The 15198-nt window shown below is 47.8% G+C and overlaps 1 protein-coding gene and 2 non-coding genes across 3 annotated transcripts; all 3 read right to left on the bottom strand.

The window, feature by feature from the left end:
- Positions 1–7667: 7667 nt before the first annotated feature.
- On the bottom strand, positions 7668–12019 carry RPSA (ribosomal protein SA). Its single transcript, XM_074900667.1, has 7 exons — positions 11891–12019; positions 11471–11638; positions 10819–10937; positions 9305–9550; positions 8296–8424; positions 7905–8073; positions 7668–7809 (listed from the first exon to the last, which is right to left on the bottom strand). The coding sequence occupies exons 2-7, from the start codon at positions 11601–11603 to the stop codon at positions 7715–7717; spliced, it is 891 nt and encodes a 296-aa protein (XP_074756768.1). The 5' UTR covers positions 11604–11638; positions 11891–12019; the 3' UTR covers positions 7668–7714.
- Positions 8976–9134, bottom strand: LOC141958290 (small nucleolar RNA SNORA62/SNORA6 family). The gene has a single exon (XR_012633251.1). It is a non-coding gene; the product is annotated as a small nucleolar RNA SNORA62/SNORA6 family (small nucleolar RNA).
- LOC141958288 (small nucleolar RNA SNORA62/SNORA6 family) lies at positions 10034–10193 on the bottom strand. Its single transcript, XR_012633250.1, has one exon. It is a non-coding gene; the product is annotated as a small nucleolar RNA SNORA62/SNORA6 family (small nucleolar RNA).
- Positions 12020–15198: the final 3179 nt, after the last annotated feature.

Genomic DNA, 15198 nt, shown 5'->3' with positions numbered 1-15198 from the left:
CAAAGGGAAGAGATGCAAGGCAGAGCCTCTGAAAGTAGCATCTGTTTAAAACTATTTGGAAGGCTATTGCTCCACCTGGCCACAGGTGGGAATGTAGCCTCAGGGTGGTTTTAGGGACAGTGCTGTTCTTTGGTCAGAGAAAGCACTGGCTTGAGGCCCCTAAATAGGTCCACGAACACCAAAACATCAACATGGTGGGAGAGCTCTCCTCACTCCACAGCAACCACTTATCCCAAGCCTACCCCATGAGAAATGCACCCTACCAGCATTAGAGAGGTGGGACGCAGGGGCTCTTCAGCGCTAAGACGCATCCTAGGCAGCCTTCACTAAACCTCATCTAACCAGGAAGATGTACTATGTGTACGCTTGCTGGGGGGGGGGGGCGTCCTATGGTACCAGCAACATGTTGCTTGAGCAGCTACAACTGCTAATCTCACACCAGCCCCAGCAAGGAAAGAGACAGCTGCTCCATGCATAGTCACTATTCTGTTCCCCTCTGGCTTACATCACCCCATGGGAGGCGCTCATTATTCTCCTCCATATATTGTGTTGCAATTACCTTATTAGCAAAAGAGCCCCAAGAGTCACTAATCACAAAGCCAGGGTCCCAGAAGACAGCAGAGCCTTAGAGCAGCCGTCACGTCTCAGAACACACCAAGCCTTTCCCAGGCTGCAGCCAGCTGAGAGATGCTCTGCTCCAACACAGATGCCTGCCAACCAGACACTAAAAGGGAAAGTCAATCCACTATTCTTGTAATGGTAAAAGAACAGACTCCTAAGATTTAAAATAAAAGTTACATAAACACAAAGGCTTGACACTTATCTGAACAGAGCAACCTCCATCTCGCAGATCCCAGGGCAGCAGAGTCAGCGCAGCCCACGCTGTCACTGCAAAAGAATGGCTCCACAGAGTGCTTGTCCCAGCTGACCACCATGCAGCGTTGATAACTTGCAGCATCCATAACTTGTAGCATTTTATATCAAAAGTCTCATATTTGACATTTTAATGAAGTTCCTGCTTCTGTATTCAAGGTATGGCTCAAGAAATTCCAGTTCTCATTTTGAAACAAAACCATGTAGCTTTCACAGAAGGAAAATAAAATTAAAAACAAGGTGTAGGAGCAGCCTAGAAGTCAAAGAGGAATCCAAGCCATGCTTAGGCAAACAAAATTAAGACTTGAAATTAATCACAAAACTTTTCAAAGGGTTGAACCCTTAAAATCAGAAAAACAAGTTGCTAGGCTTCTCAGTCTTCCTGAAAGAGCTGATGGAAAACTTCTAACTGCTTACAGCATTCAGACAAAGTAGCCTTGCCTCACAAAACCAAACAGAAAAGCCAAAACCATACTCACCCCCTACTCCACCCCAGACCTTATGAGAAAAGGGGAGGAAACACTCTAGTCCCTGGCACCTGGGACTTGTAAAACTTTACACAGCTGGGAGCAGGCATGTGGCTTAAAGGAACGTCCAGAAAAGATGCTGTGGAAAGGGAAGTAGTGGTGGTGGCTTTTTTTTTTTTTTAATATCTTGCCTCTCAGACTAGAGCCTCTAACAGCAAAATAACAAGTAAAGGAAAACAGAACACATTCCAATTCCCTGTCTATATGTGCTGCTTCATGTTTCCCTATTTAAGCAAAGCCAACAGGTGCAGTGAATTGTGTATCTGTGAGCTTGGGCAGTACTAATGAGAAGACAAACCACTCTGGAAATGCTGGAAGCAATAAGCCAAGCCGGACAGACAAGCTACAAAGTTTCCAAGGCATCTTCAACTAGGAGTGCTGTGTTTCTCTGCACTGGAAGCCAGCTGCATCCCACACTTGCCGTCTTAGGGAAATTAAAAGTATGATCAAGGGTTTGCAGCTGAGTGTGGAGGCAACAAATTTAACACTCAGACATGTATAGAAAACAAGTAGGATCTGTTGGGGTTTTTTTTAATAAAAAGTGTATTATAACCCCTGTGAGAAGGCGCCAACCTGCTAGAGGGAGGTCACAAAGCCCGGCCAGAGCCGGCCGGGCCAGCTCTGCTCCAGCCACAAGAGATGGAGGCTGGCCCCCCTAGCCAGGGGATCCTCAAGGGTATTAAGGCTCTCCTGAAGCACTGAATGGCAGCTGGGATATTTAGGAGAGGCAGGCGATATCTTTCACCACAGGGAGTCACCCCAAAAGGCCCAGGTGTGCTTGCAAAGCAGCTTTTGACCGCCCTTTCCTCAGCCGTTGGCGGCTCGCTCCGTCCAGCTCTGGCGGCTCTGCCAGCAGCAAACACCGGCAAACCGGGAATGACAGCTCCATCTACCGGGGCCTTGGAAACGATCCGCACCCTTGCGTTTTGAAGCTGTAACCCACTGCCATCAGCCTCCTGACACCTGCCAGGCGAGAGCGATGCTCGGGTGTTTGCCTGCCCCTCAAAAGCAGCTTTTTTAACACGTGTCCTGATTTCAGCCGAGAGCGCACTAATTTATTTTTTTCCCTTCCTTCTTAGTAGCTACAATAGTGCTGTGTTTTGGATTCCGTATGGGATTTGATATAAGAATGTTACTAAGGTACTGATGTTTTTAGTTATTACTAAGATATCAGGGACTTTTCAGCTTCTCATGTCCTGCTAGTGCGCAGGTACACAAGAAGCTGGGGGGGGGGGGGCATAGCCAAAACAACGGACCCAAAATGGCCAATGGAATATTCCATATCACCTAACGTCATGCTCAGTATATAAAGGGTTGATGGGGAAGCTCACCCAGGCTTCCAGGATGGTGGTTTCAGGATTCTCTCTTCTCTGGGATCAGGCTGGGCATCAGTCAGTGGGTGGTGAGCAATCACATTGTGCATTACTCGTTTGTATTCTCTGTTATTATTATTTTGATTTTATTTCAGTTATTAAATTGTTTTTATATCAACTCATAAGCCTCCTTACCCCTCTAACTTTCTCCCCCATTCCCCAGGGGTGGGGGAGAGTGAGCAAGCAGCTGCATGGTGTTTGGCTGTTAGCCGGGTTTAAACCACAACATGCCTGTGTCTGAGAGCAGCAAAAGGCTGGTGTGGCATTCTGAGCTAGTTTAGACCCAAAAGGCAAATACCCAGACCCTCTCCTTCACTCTCAGCATCCCCTCAGCAATGTAGAGGTGAGGTGGCAAACAGCCTCTGGGACCAGAACCAGCTTCTTAGGCATTCCTAATGAATTCAGCATTAAAGGTGAGAAATAGAGCTTCACAGCAGCTTTCCAGGCTGTACGGCCACACCCTGATGTCTCCAGCCATGGCACAGGGATGAGCAATGCCGGTGTGCCTGGTTATGGCAGAAGCTTGTCCCAGTATGACATGACTGTTCTCACGACAGACCAGCTCCATTTTGCAACGTGCCACTCTTCTTCCCTCACTGTGCTCCCTGCTTTGCCTAACCCTAAGCCTAAACCTCACCTTAACCCACACATATAGTGGGTAGGTATACAGTCCCTTTGACCACCTGCAAGGTTCTTTGTTTCAGTCCTTAACATCCAGCTCGGGCTCATACAACGTGCCCGGCTCCCTCCTCTTCCAAGCTGCCTGCTGTTAATGCCCAAACCCCCGCACTGGGGGTGCTGGGCAGAGGAGGCCACTGAAAGGCAGTCTGTGCTAGAGGCACACACCTCACTCTGTCACTGGCAAGACTCGGTACCCAAATGGAGAGCTAGCTGCGTGACTCAACCTGAGGAACCCTGCTGGGCATAGTGCAATGGCACTGAAAATAAACACAAAGATTTGTACCAAAGCAGGTTACTCCAGCCTTGGAAGAAGAGCTAGGGAGCCATCATTTCAAAGGATGCATCCCATGTTTTTTAGATGATTTATTTCTGCTTGAACAGTACTAGTAAAAACAATAATCTTGCAGCCAGTGAGACACTGACATAAATATATAGGACTGTCATATGAGAAGAGACACACTAGTTAAACTCAGGCTTTATGAACACTTTTTAAACTGAGGTTTTAAGCAGCAGCACAGAAAAGGTATGTTCTTTCAACTAAACAAAAATTTTCATTATGTAGTTTTATTCATCAGTGACTACTGAAAGTATAAAGGAATAGGTATAAATAAAAATGACATGCTTTCAAAGTTGGACAGTAGGAAAATGGCAGTGAGTGTTCTTAAAAATAAAAGTATTAAAAGAGAAAATAAAACCAGCTTCAGAAATCAGTGTCTCGGGAAGCAAGAAATTCAGAAAATCAGTTGCGGTTGACTCTACACAGCAAGACCGTGCTCACACCCAAGGTGTTTACCACAGCCTGCCTCTCTGCAGGGCTGATCATCAAGGATGTTCTTCATTCCCGCTGCTACATACAGCTGTAACGCACTGTTCTACCGTCACCTGTCACACAGATTCAATGCAGATGAGGTTTTCACAAACAGGGCTGGGAGCTGGGAGCATTGCCTAAAGGAAAGAAATGTTGCCTGAAATGCTGGCCAGTATCTCCCTGGAAGCTGCAGGGCAGTGGGGAAATGTCCCAGCAACTCCCTGGTCCTACAGCAATAATGAGGCAAATCTGAAATGTTTTTCTTCCTCTGCTAGGATGCGCATATTCAAGATGACAGGGTTCAACAGTCTTGAGAAGGTTCAAGATTTGGAGAGTGCTGAGTTCATGACAATGGTGGATTTGCCATGTGCTTTAGTCCATGTAAAGTCTCTCTGTACCAGGATGCTATTAACCCAAGGAAGGAAAAAAGAAAATATTAAATTACGAGATCCACTCCAACTGCAGGCTGGCATTCCTGGGTGGGGAGGAAGCTTCCTAAGAGGAGCAGTGAGGTGAATTCATCAAACACATACACAACTCACTTCCCTTTGCATACTTACTTCCACATTGCATGCTGATTTTTCAAACATGCTTATGAGTATACCCTTAAAAGACAGCATCTCTCATCCAATCATTTTGTTTCACAAAGCAGAACAGCCTACAGAGGGAAAAAGTGGAACATTTTTGCAGTGGAACTTTGCATTTAAGTAAACAGAGATAAGCCTCTTCAACAGTGCATAAAACCCTTCGCTTCCTTTGAATGAAAAGCCTTGATTTAATCCTACAATAATACTTGGATATTAAAAATATCATGTGATTATTTGGGCAAAGAAATGACTGGAGAGGAAAAGGAACATCTGTGAATGGGGGCACGTAAATTAGGGAGGGAATTAGAAAGCACATGTGTATATGAGATTCATGGATCACATAGGAGCATACTGGCAAGGACTCCACAGCTCATTTCTTCAGAGGGGTTCTGTGATGCTCAGCAACATCAGCTATCTCCTGCTGAGACCAAACATGGAAGAGTGTTGGTTTAAGCCCTGCCGGGACCAGAGGCCACGTCGCCGTTGTCCCTCCCCCACCCTCGGACACAAGTAGGGCACAAACCCTGGGTTAAAATAAGAAGAAATTTAATACAACAGTGTAATAAGCAATCTGAACAACAGTAGCAATGATAACAACAAACAGCAATAACAGTGAACAAGACTAAAGATATACAGAGAAATACCGCAATGGTTACAGACAGCCCCGTGCTCCCCGCGACCAAAGCCACAAAGGAAAAAGTTCCCGCGCTCCCGCACCTGGACCTGACAGACCAGACATCAGCATGGTATGAATAACCCAGCTGGAGATTCCTTCCCCGTCCCTGCTGGGGAAACTTAACCCTATCCTAGCTGAACCAGGACAAAACCAAATACAAAGAGAAGGTTGTGGAGAAAGGGAACATTGCCAGACCCTCAAGGGAAAGAAATTGTTTCCACTACATGGAGATTTTGGCCTAAGCTATCTTGGGTCAGATTAGACCAACCCAGAACATGGTTACAAGTTGTCTGCTTTCCTTTTTTCAACATCAGCACTGCATTTGCCAAAAAAAATGGCAATAAACAAGCCAGTCTCTAGGATTTGCTCCTGGCTCCTTTTCCTATCCCTCTGCACTACCTCAGCAGATGATATCTGCCAGGTTATTTGCCACAGGGGAAGCTCTGGCAGATATAAGATCTCCTGTGCTGAGGCCTCTCCTCCCGTGCCCCCAGCATGCTGAGGAACAGCCTTCCTGCAACATGCCCTCCGCTGCTGCAGCCAGAGCTGCCTCCTTTTCTAAACCTGTCTGCAGAGCTCCAGCCAAATGAGCTCTCCCGCTCCACCCGTTATCCCAAAAAGGTATTTCTGAATTCACACACAGAGATCTGCCTCCTGATCTCTTTCCCTGGGATGCATAGATCCACCTCCCACTGGCAGCTCTTGGTCCTAAAAAAGACACCCTAAGTCAGTGATACTTTAGGAAATCCTTAGATGAAAACAGCCATGTGCCAGAAACACTTCAGTAACAAGTACTCTGATGCAGCAATGGCCAATTTAAAACAGCACCATCACCCACACCGGAGCTGCCTGATGACTGCTATATTCCAAAAAACTGGAACATGAAGGAAGTTACAAAACAGAGAAAGGGACAACAGTGAAACAATAATAACAAATTCAGAGTACAGAGGGGTAAGCCTGTGCTCCGAGTTTGGAAACTTTTAACACTGAAGGGTGAAAAGAAAGACCAGGGCAACGAGCTCTTCTGGGCAATCTGGGAACCAGGGAGTGTATCAGCAGCTGCTGTACAGGCTGCACCTGACACAGAAACAGCACCCAGCCAGTGTCCCAAAGCCGACAGGCTCTCACCCCACCCTGACACACGGTGACAGACCTCGGTGGCAGGAAGGAGCCTCCCACTGTGCTGGGTGCTAAAAAGCAGAGGGCTCGAGATATGCTGGAAACATCCAAGGAACACAGCACACAGCACACAGAGTGGGCAGGGCCCTCTGAGGGCCACACAGTGAAGTGCTCACATGCCTCTTGCCTAAAAGCTGTTCATTATTAACAAAGTCTTTCGTTGTCCTGCATTGAATAGGTAAAGACAACAGGAAAAAAGATCAGCTGTCTTTGGACAGATACTCTGCAATAATATCCATAGCTTGCCTTAGATTTTTTACTGCTAATATACTACAGTAAAAGCAAATGAGTGCACGCACTAATGGAAAACATTCTTTACAGTAGAAAAAGGGGAATACTGAGACCACAGCAATGTGGAAAAAGGGATCCAACTTGAATACATCTCAACCTCCAATGAACAAAACCCTCGTTTCTCTTGGGGAAGGGTCTACCTCCCATTATTGCTATTAACCACAGAAATATAATCCTCAAAATAGTTAAAGCAGATGAATTTTTTTTCTGAGGATTATGTGGGTTTTGTCTCACCAGGGGAGCAGCTGCAAGTCAAGGGCTCTCCTCTCCACACCACACAGCCACAAGATCCCACCTCACCCACAAACCGGTAACACCCCAGACGGGGGCTACAAAAAGCCCCCTTTGGGGGAGCCCAGCTTCCCCTTCCCAACGCGCAGGGAGTGGCAGGAGACCCAGCCCCGCCTGCACGTCAACCAGTGATGTTCTCCTGCAGCCTTCGCTGGTCAACAGGGAGCTGCTGCATCACCAGGGTGTGCAGCCAGGGGAAACGGGAAATCTGCCCCAGGCACGGGGGCTGTAACCCACCGGGGTGCAGAGGGCAGCAGCCCACGACCCCCAGCCCCACCAAACAGGGTGAAGCAGCAGTTTATAGGATGCCCCCCTTGGCTGAGGACCTACTCAAATATTTCATCTGCCACCAAGTTCTAAAAAGCAGTGCCAAACACGAAGTGTATTAAACCGGTCTTTATTTCTCTCACAGTACACCGGGACCGACATTAAGACCACTCGGTGGCCGTGCCAACCCACTCAGTAGCCTGGGCGGTGGGAGCTGCTGACCAGTCCTCGGTGGCAGGCTGGGCGCTCCAGTCCTCTGCAATTACAAAGACAAGAACATTTAATGCACCCCAGCTCTTCCCACCCGCCTTGCCACACAACCCCCTCCCCACAGACACCCCCCAAACTGACCCGTGGGGAACTGCTGGATGGGCACTGACGGGACCTGCACTCCCTCAGACCAGTCTGCAACCTCAGGCTGAGGAGGAGCGGTGAATTCAGGAGCTGGGGCCGTCCATTCAGTCTGGAACTCCTCCTTTGTCACTGCTTTCTCAGCAGCAGCCTGCTCCTCCTTTTCGATCTGTAATGAAAGAGTGCAGTCTAAGTCTCCCAGAAACCCCTCACCACCCTCACTACCACACATCAGACAACACAAATCACCCAATCACCACTTTAAGAGTGATGTGCAATTATTGTATCAGCAAAACCTGTCCTCAGCAGCAGGCACAAGGAACCACAGGGGCAGGAGCACAAGGCAAGACACCTCAGGGAGACACACTTCCTAGGGCCACAGGCCTCCTACCTCCTCGGGATCCCTGTAGAAGTACAAGTCAGGCATGACTTCCCAGGGGTGCTCACGGGAGATGGTGCCACGCATACGCAGGACCTCCCGCGCCAGCATCCACCACATCAAACCCACCGAATGGGCTCCCTGGAACAGAAAAAGGTACCTAAGATTTGCTGTAGAGCTAAACCTCTGAAAACACCTTTTTTCTTTGAAAGAGCAAAAAGACTTATTTGCACCCAATTCAAGGCCTGTGCTTGGCAAGAGTAAGACATTACTTGCTAATGCCCTAGACTTGTCAAGGGCAACTTTTTGAGTTCCCAGTGACACTTTCAGATCTCTGTAGAAATGGCAGCGCACTTCAATCACAAGCATCTGCATTTGCTGTACACAGCAGAGCCTGAAGCAATTCTCCTGCTATAGTTTCATACTGCTTACTACTCCATGAATCTTGTCCAAAAGACAGGGATTACGCCCATCACATTTGCTAGAATGAAGAAATAGAAAACCTGAGCAAATGGGCAAATCTTACACACATGCTCAGATTTGGCTTACATTAGTTTGGTGAATGGCATCTAGATGGAGATCAAAGATAATTTCCCATCTTCCTAGACTTTACCTGTCTGGTGGTTTCTGGCAAGGCAATGTTTCAGAGCAGCGTCTTCATCAGTTCACTTTATCTTTCATCCCTATTCGTAAACTGTGGCAAGAATGACTATCAAACTCCACTCATTGGGCCACAAAGACCCTCATGGCGTCAGCGAAAAATCCTGCCAGGTTACTATAGCACACGTCCTACACTTGAGAGTTCCTTGGCCAGAAACTGGCCTCAGCTCCAAGCTCCAACTGTGTGCAGTTCACTTCCTCCTCCCCATCTGCCTGCTAGCTTGCGAAAGGCCTTATTTAGCTCATCACCCTGGGAGAGATGTCAGACGCAAGCCAACCCTCCCCTGCAGAAAGCATCCATCTTGCAACCTAGGGCATGACCTGGAGGAAGCAGCTTTGAAGGTTACAACAAAGCCGTTACCTTGTTGTTGCAGGGAATAGCAATATCCACGTAGCGCAGCGGGGAGTCGGTGTTGCAGAGCGCAATGGTGGGGATGTTGACGTAAGACGCCTCCGTCAGTGGCTGATGATCAGCCCGGGGGTCGGTAACAACCAGGAGTCGTGGCTCACGGAAAGCTGCTTGGATCTGATTTGTGAAGGTACCGGGGGTGAAACGTCCAGCAATAGGAGTAGCCCCAGTGGCAGCAGCAAACTTCAGAACAGCACGCTGCAAAATAGACCGCAGCAAAGGTGAAGCAGGAAAATTTCATTTCAACCTAGTCGCCCAGGTACGGCTTTTGAACTTGAACTGCTTGTTTCAATTCCTGCAAAATCAGGGCTCACCATCAGCTCTCAACTCAGAACAAGAGAAAATGAAAATGTTTCTGAAAATAGCTACACCAACACCAGGAGTTAAAAAGATCATATCCACTGCAAAGCAGGAAGTCAGGACACAGAAAAAAGCTTTTTTTCCCTGAAGTTATTCACAAGCTCTACTCATAATCAAAAGTCTCATAATCAAATCATGAAAGGGGCGATAAAACAAACAGTCTATGGAAAAAGCAAAGCCAATTTTCTTCCATTATTTCTACATCCTTTCATTATCCAGCAGCATAACTTCAGGAACTACAGGAAAAATACATGAACTGTAGCTATGTCCATTAAAACTGCAGTTGGCAGCTCTTACTGGCAACAGCTTTCGACTTCTCAGGCATGTGGCAGGGCCTACTATCAAACTCCAGTCATAGAGGGAGTTCCTCTCCTGGCGTTAGCGAAAACCCTGCCATCCGGTTTGTTGTAGCACACTTCCGACACTTGAGAGCTCATCGGCCAGAAACTGACCTCAGCATCAAGCTTTAACAGTGTGCAGGTCAAGCCCACAGGAACACAAGTTTTTCCTTTGTAAATCCACCCTGTGCCATTCACAGTCTCCCTCAATATTTGTGGCACTACCTGTGTTAGTCCAAAGAAATTAAACTCACAGAAAAACTTCAGTGTCTAATTAGATTTTATTTTACAGTCATGTCCCCTTCTATGACAGAATTTTTTTGCTAAAAATCTAGAGACAAAATTTTAAATCCTCTAGTTACTACACCTTGCTCAATAACAGAGCAAGTGATTTCTTGGAAAACTTTTCTATCAGGCACTTACTGTCCCCAAAAAGCTGTGCCAATGATTCACAGAATTATTGGTGGGGCATGGAGGGCATCAGGGGTCTGACCACTAATAGGCCAGAAATCCAATACAAAGTACCCAAAGGGTATGAAAGAAAAACAAGTTATCAAACACCTCACAACTACGGTAACAGGGAGTGGGTTTCAACTGACTGCTCTAAGCTGCAAGTGCAACACAGGAAACACACTTCCAAAAAAGTGTTCCTAGAGCCAAAATTCATGTTACTCCCTTTTATCATCAAGCTGCCACTGGCAGGCAATGATGCATGGCAAGGGTCCTGCTCCCAAGACTGCAGGCCTCATGACCAACAAATGTCCGTACCTGTCCAGTATTTCTAGAAGAAATGACGCTCACATCAGCTGGGTTCTCAATGGCAACAATGGCACGAGCTGCCAGGAGGAGCTTTTCCCAGGTCCTCTTCAGGTTGATGATGTAAATACCTATTGGTGACAAAAAACTTTAGAGCGACCAGTAAATACAAGATCTCAAACAGGACAGCACTCTTCTGCCATTAAACTTGTCATATGGCAAAATTCGAGTTGGTGGAAAACTATTTCAAGGAAAATCCTCCCACACGGTTTTAATACAGCAGACTTCTAGCACCTATCAACATGAACCAGTGCCTGGTATGAGCTGCAATCTTTTAACAGGGCAGAGCTCAGACTGAAGAACAATGCAAACAGAAAAAAACAAAGCAGCAGAAGCCACTACTGAGGCATTAAAACCATTTTGTTACTATAGCCAAGAACTAGCAGAAGTGCCCGAATCCAGCTGTGACCGATTTACCAAGTTCTGAAACCCATCTTTCATTCTGCTTCTCTGAGTAACACGACTCGGTCAGCAAGGACGTTTGCACGTTTCAGGCCATAGAGAAACTGCTAGAGAGCTCAGGCATGAGCACTTTCCTGCTTCGCTCTGCTGTGCCCACAAAACCCCAGCTACCCATCCAGGGCCACCCATCCTACGGGTTTACCATCGCTTTTTCTTTTATAGATATATTGCTCCATCTGGAAGTCGAGGTTGGTGCCTCCCAGGTGGGTCCCGGCAGCGAGGAATTTGAGGACATCCTCCTCCTTCATCTGCAGGACATCGAGACCTCCGGACATTGTGGGGTTTCCCTTTGGAAGCGACGACAGGGAACCTGCAGGCACAAGCACCGGCTCAGCCACCTCCCGCCGCCCCACGAGGGCCCGGGCCAGGAGCCCCAGCCGCCATCTTGGCCGCGGCGGCCGCCTCCTCCCGCCACCCGGCAGGCCTTGGCCTTCCCCGCGCCTCGGCCCGGCCCAGCCGCCGGCACCGCAGAGCGGGACGCGCCGAGTCCCGCCGTTCGCGCCGCGGGGCGCACGCACCCCCGCCGGCCCCGAGCCCCCCCGGGCCGGCGGCCGCGACTCACGCTGACAACGCCGTGTGGAGGCCGGGCAGGCGCGGAGCGAAAGGGAAGGCCGCTTCAGCGTGACGTCTATATATAGCCTCACCGGCCAATGGGGAGCCGCGGGGTGGGCGGGGCTCCGCCGGTTGCTAAAGGCAACCTGCCCGCCGGGGCCGGGCCCTGCCCGCCGGGGCCGCCCTGAAGCGGCGACTCCTCGGGACCCACACGGCGGTTCCGCCCCTCCCGAGCTCCGCCCGCCCCTGGCCGGGGACCCGGCCCGAAAGAAATCTGTGAGGCCGCAGCGTCCCCTTCGGAGTGTGCCGCGGCATGTGCGGTGAGCAAACAGGACTTCTCTCCGAGCCCTTGAAGTGAAATCAAAGAGTTATTTTAACACTTCAGATTTTTTTTTTCTGTTGAAAGTGAAATACGCTGTCTCGTTTTCAGGCGTTGATGGTTATTCGATGAAGTATGTCTAGCTGCTAAACTGCGTGCAGCGGGGGGAGGCCTCTAAGAAGCAGCAGCAGCATGTCTTCTGCTTTCCCCCGCCCTCGTGGGCGCTGCCCGGTGCGGTACTGCACCATGTGGGAGAGCTTGTGCAGCCAAGGCTGTCCCTGTCTTTTGGAGAAATTACAGTCAAAGTAGGTTAAATTGGCACTGAACTTACACATTCTGCTCTGCGGTGGTCATTCATGTGGTTAGTTTCCCCCTTGGGGGATTTTTTTTTTTTTCTTTGCATTTAAGTGATCAGCTTTAAAGATGCTTCATCATCTTTCTCCTCTGTCCTGTTCAGGGAGCAGACACAGGCCTGAGAGTGGAGTTTCTTAGAAAACAGAAAAGTAGTGATATTTACTTTGTTATGCTTGCTGTCGTCTGGATCTGGATACATTTCTGGATGGTGAAGACCCTATTGCTAGTGCCTTCAACGAATAATAATTCATGTCTTTCTAATAACACTGCTCCTTTAGCTTTCTCTCACCTATTTTAACCCAATGTAACTACAGCAGCGTGACTGGGCATCGAACCCCCAGACAGCCCCTTTGCAGTGGCTGCAGACTGAGTTGCTCTGGAGGAGATTATTTAAGTAGCAAGTTACAACATCATCTCACATATGTTCTTCACTTCTTGTAAAATAAGACCTTGTCCTGTTTCAGTGAGCAGCTGCTGTCAGCCACTTTCCATCATTTCCACAAAACATCAACCTACAAGTCAGGAGCTGGTTCTCACACTGTTCTTTTTTTCTGTATGCTTGTTAGATGATCTTAATCAGCAAGATTACCAGATCAGTTTTACAATATTCTGTAAGAGAATAATTCACACATTTGCCACATGGTGGTGACAAAGGTGGGTAAAACGAAACTCAGGAAATAGTTAATACAACATGTAAAACATCTAACAGGAGCGCAATGTAAATATTAACTTGAGGCGGAAAAGGGGAGACGGCAGTGTTGCTGAGGTGTGTGCAATGGATTTAGCCGGAGAGCTCTCCTGCATAATCAAAAACCAGCTGTATTAGCAGTGCGTTTGAACATAATGATTGGAAGTTCAGTAATGAATACGCAGTAAATATGTTATTGAAGGGGTGCTGCTGGTAAGCATTTCAGACTCCTCTGGAATCTTTAAGACTTAACTTACTGAATCTAATACTTAATTTACTTCTTGTTGCAGTTTGGACTCTTTCTGGTAGACCATGAGCTTCCACAGCCCATGAGATGGCCTGGAAGTCATGCCTAATTTTGGTGGTAAAGTATTTCTAATAATTTTCTTAAGAAATCTGAAAGCTTGCTTTATTTTTTAACTGTGTGCTGAGACACTTTAAAATAGATCTCTGTCATTAATAGACATGTCTCTCGGGTAGAAGCATATTTTTCTTACCATGTATTTTAGAGCACATCTCTCCTGTTACTTTATTACACAATTATATGCAGAGCATGGCAGATATTGCACATTAAAAGTTGGGTTAGATTCAAAATATTCCTTATCTTAGAGAAACTTCTTACAGTTTAGTCATCTCATCTGATTACAAATATATCGCAGCTGATATTGAACATAAACGGCTTGAATGTGAAGGACAGAGGTGTTCCTGCTTATTTTGTGCAAACTATTGTCAGGCGTGACGGCAATTGGTGAAATGTGGATTTAGCATGGAAGAGCCCCTCGAGGGGTAGACCCTGCCATTCTCCTGAGAGTAGCTTGCTGTGTGGGGAACAGCACACACAGGGAACAAAGTTATTGGGTAACTCAGGTGCACAGAGCCATAGCAGGGGCAGTTCCTGTGGGGGCTGATTTTTGACTCCTCAGTCAGTACCAGCAAGGCAGTGGCATCCTGGAGCAAGGCCTGCACAGGGTCTCTGGGATGGAGCCCCAAATGCACAGGGGAAGGCTGAGGGCAGTCCCTGGGCGCAAGGAGCAGACTTTCTCTGTAGCAAGCAAAATAGCACGGCGGAGCAAACCCCCAGCAAGGGGCTCTCAGCCGCTGGTCCTCCCACAGTGCCAATGAAGCTTGGAGCAGGCAGGTGCAGAAAAGCATCACGGATTTACTACCAGCCTTTGGGTGGTGTATTGAGAACCTCGAGCAGGTTCCTGGGGTGGTTACCAAGCCCTGGAAAGAGCATCTCCCCACCAGCCAGCCCAGGCTGCAGGGGAGAGCAGCAGCCCTTGCCAGGAGAAGCCTCTGAGTAGGGGGCCATAACAGGACCTCCTCAGTGGTGGGAGAGAGCCACTGGGCTGCACTGGAGGTGTTTCCTGCCACCAGAATGGATCCTGTGAATGGCTTGAAGGATGCGCCTTGGGAAGAGGCTCAGGCAGCAACATGTTTGGGCAGCATCTTCCCCACCAAACATGCCAGTGGGTGTCATCTAAGAGATGGTGTGGCACCCCTGGGGCTGGACCCTCTAGAAGGCAAAGAGGAACCCATGGAGATCAACCCACCTCCAGCAAAGCTGCACAATACCCTGCTGCTTTGTAAATTCTGTTTTGGCTTGTGTTTCAAAGGTTTATTATTATTTCTTCCATGTTTTTTTGAAAACATCAGCAAGCAAATCTGTTCCCTTCTTATTTCTAGTTCTACAAAGCTAGAATTGCCTAACATCTGTTACAAAAGTTGTGTAGGTCTCATTTTAACCTGTTACTGGGCTTTTTGTCACTTTTACTAAAACTCCTTAATGCCTTACAATAAAATCTCCCAAAGCATTTTATAGTGATAAAATTGGAAATTAAGAAGCAGTGCAATGTGGAAAATGAGCTCGATACTTTGAAACTGGAAGCACTGCCAGAGGGACAAACATGTTCAGGAGCTCCACATGGAGCCTGTAAAAGTACACATACATATGTGT

The sequence above is a fragment of the Athene noctua genome, chromosome 2 (assembly GCF_965140245.1).
Source record: "Athene noctua chromosome 2, bAthNoc1.hap1.1, whole genome shotgun sequence".
Lineage (NCBI taxonomy): Eukaryota > Metazoa > Chordata > Aves > Strigiformes > Strigidae > Athene > Athene noctua.
This window is presented reverse-complemented; position numbering and strand designations above follow the sequence as displayed.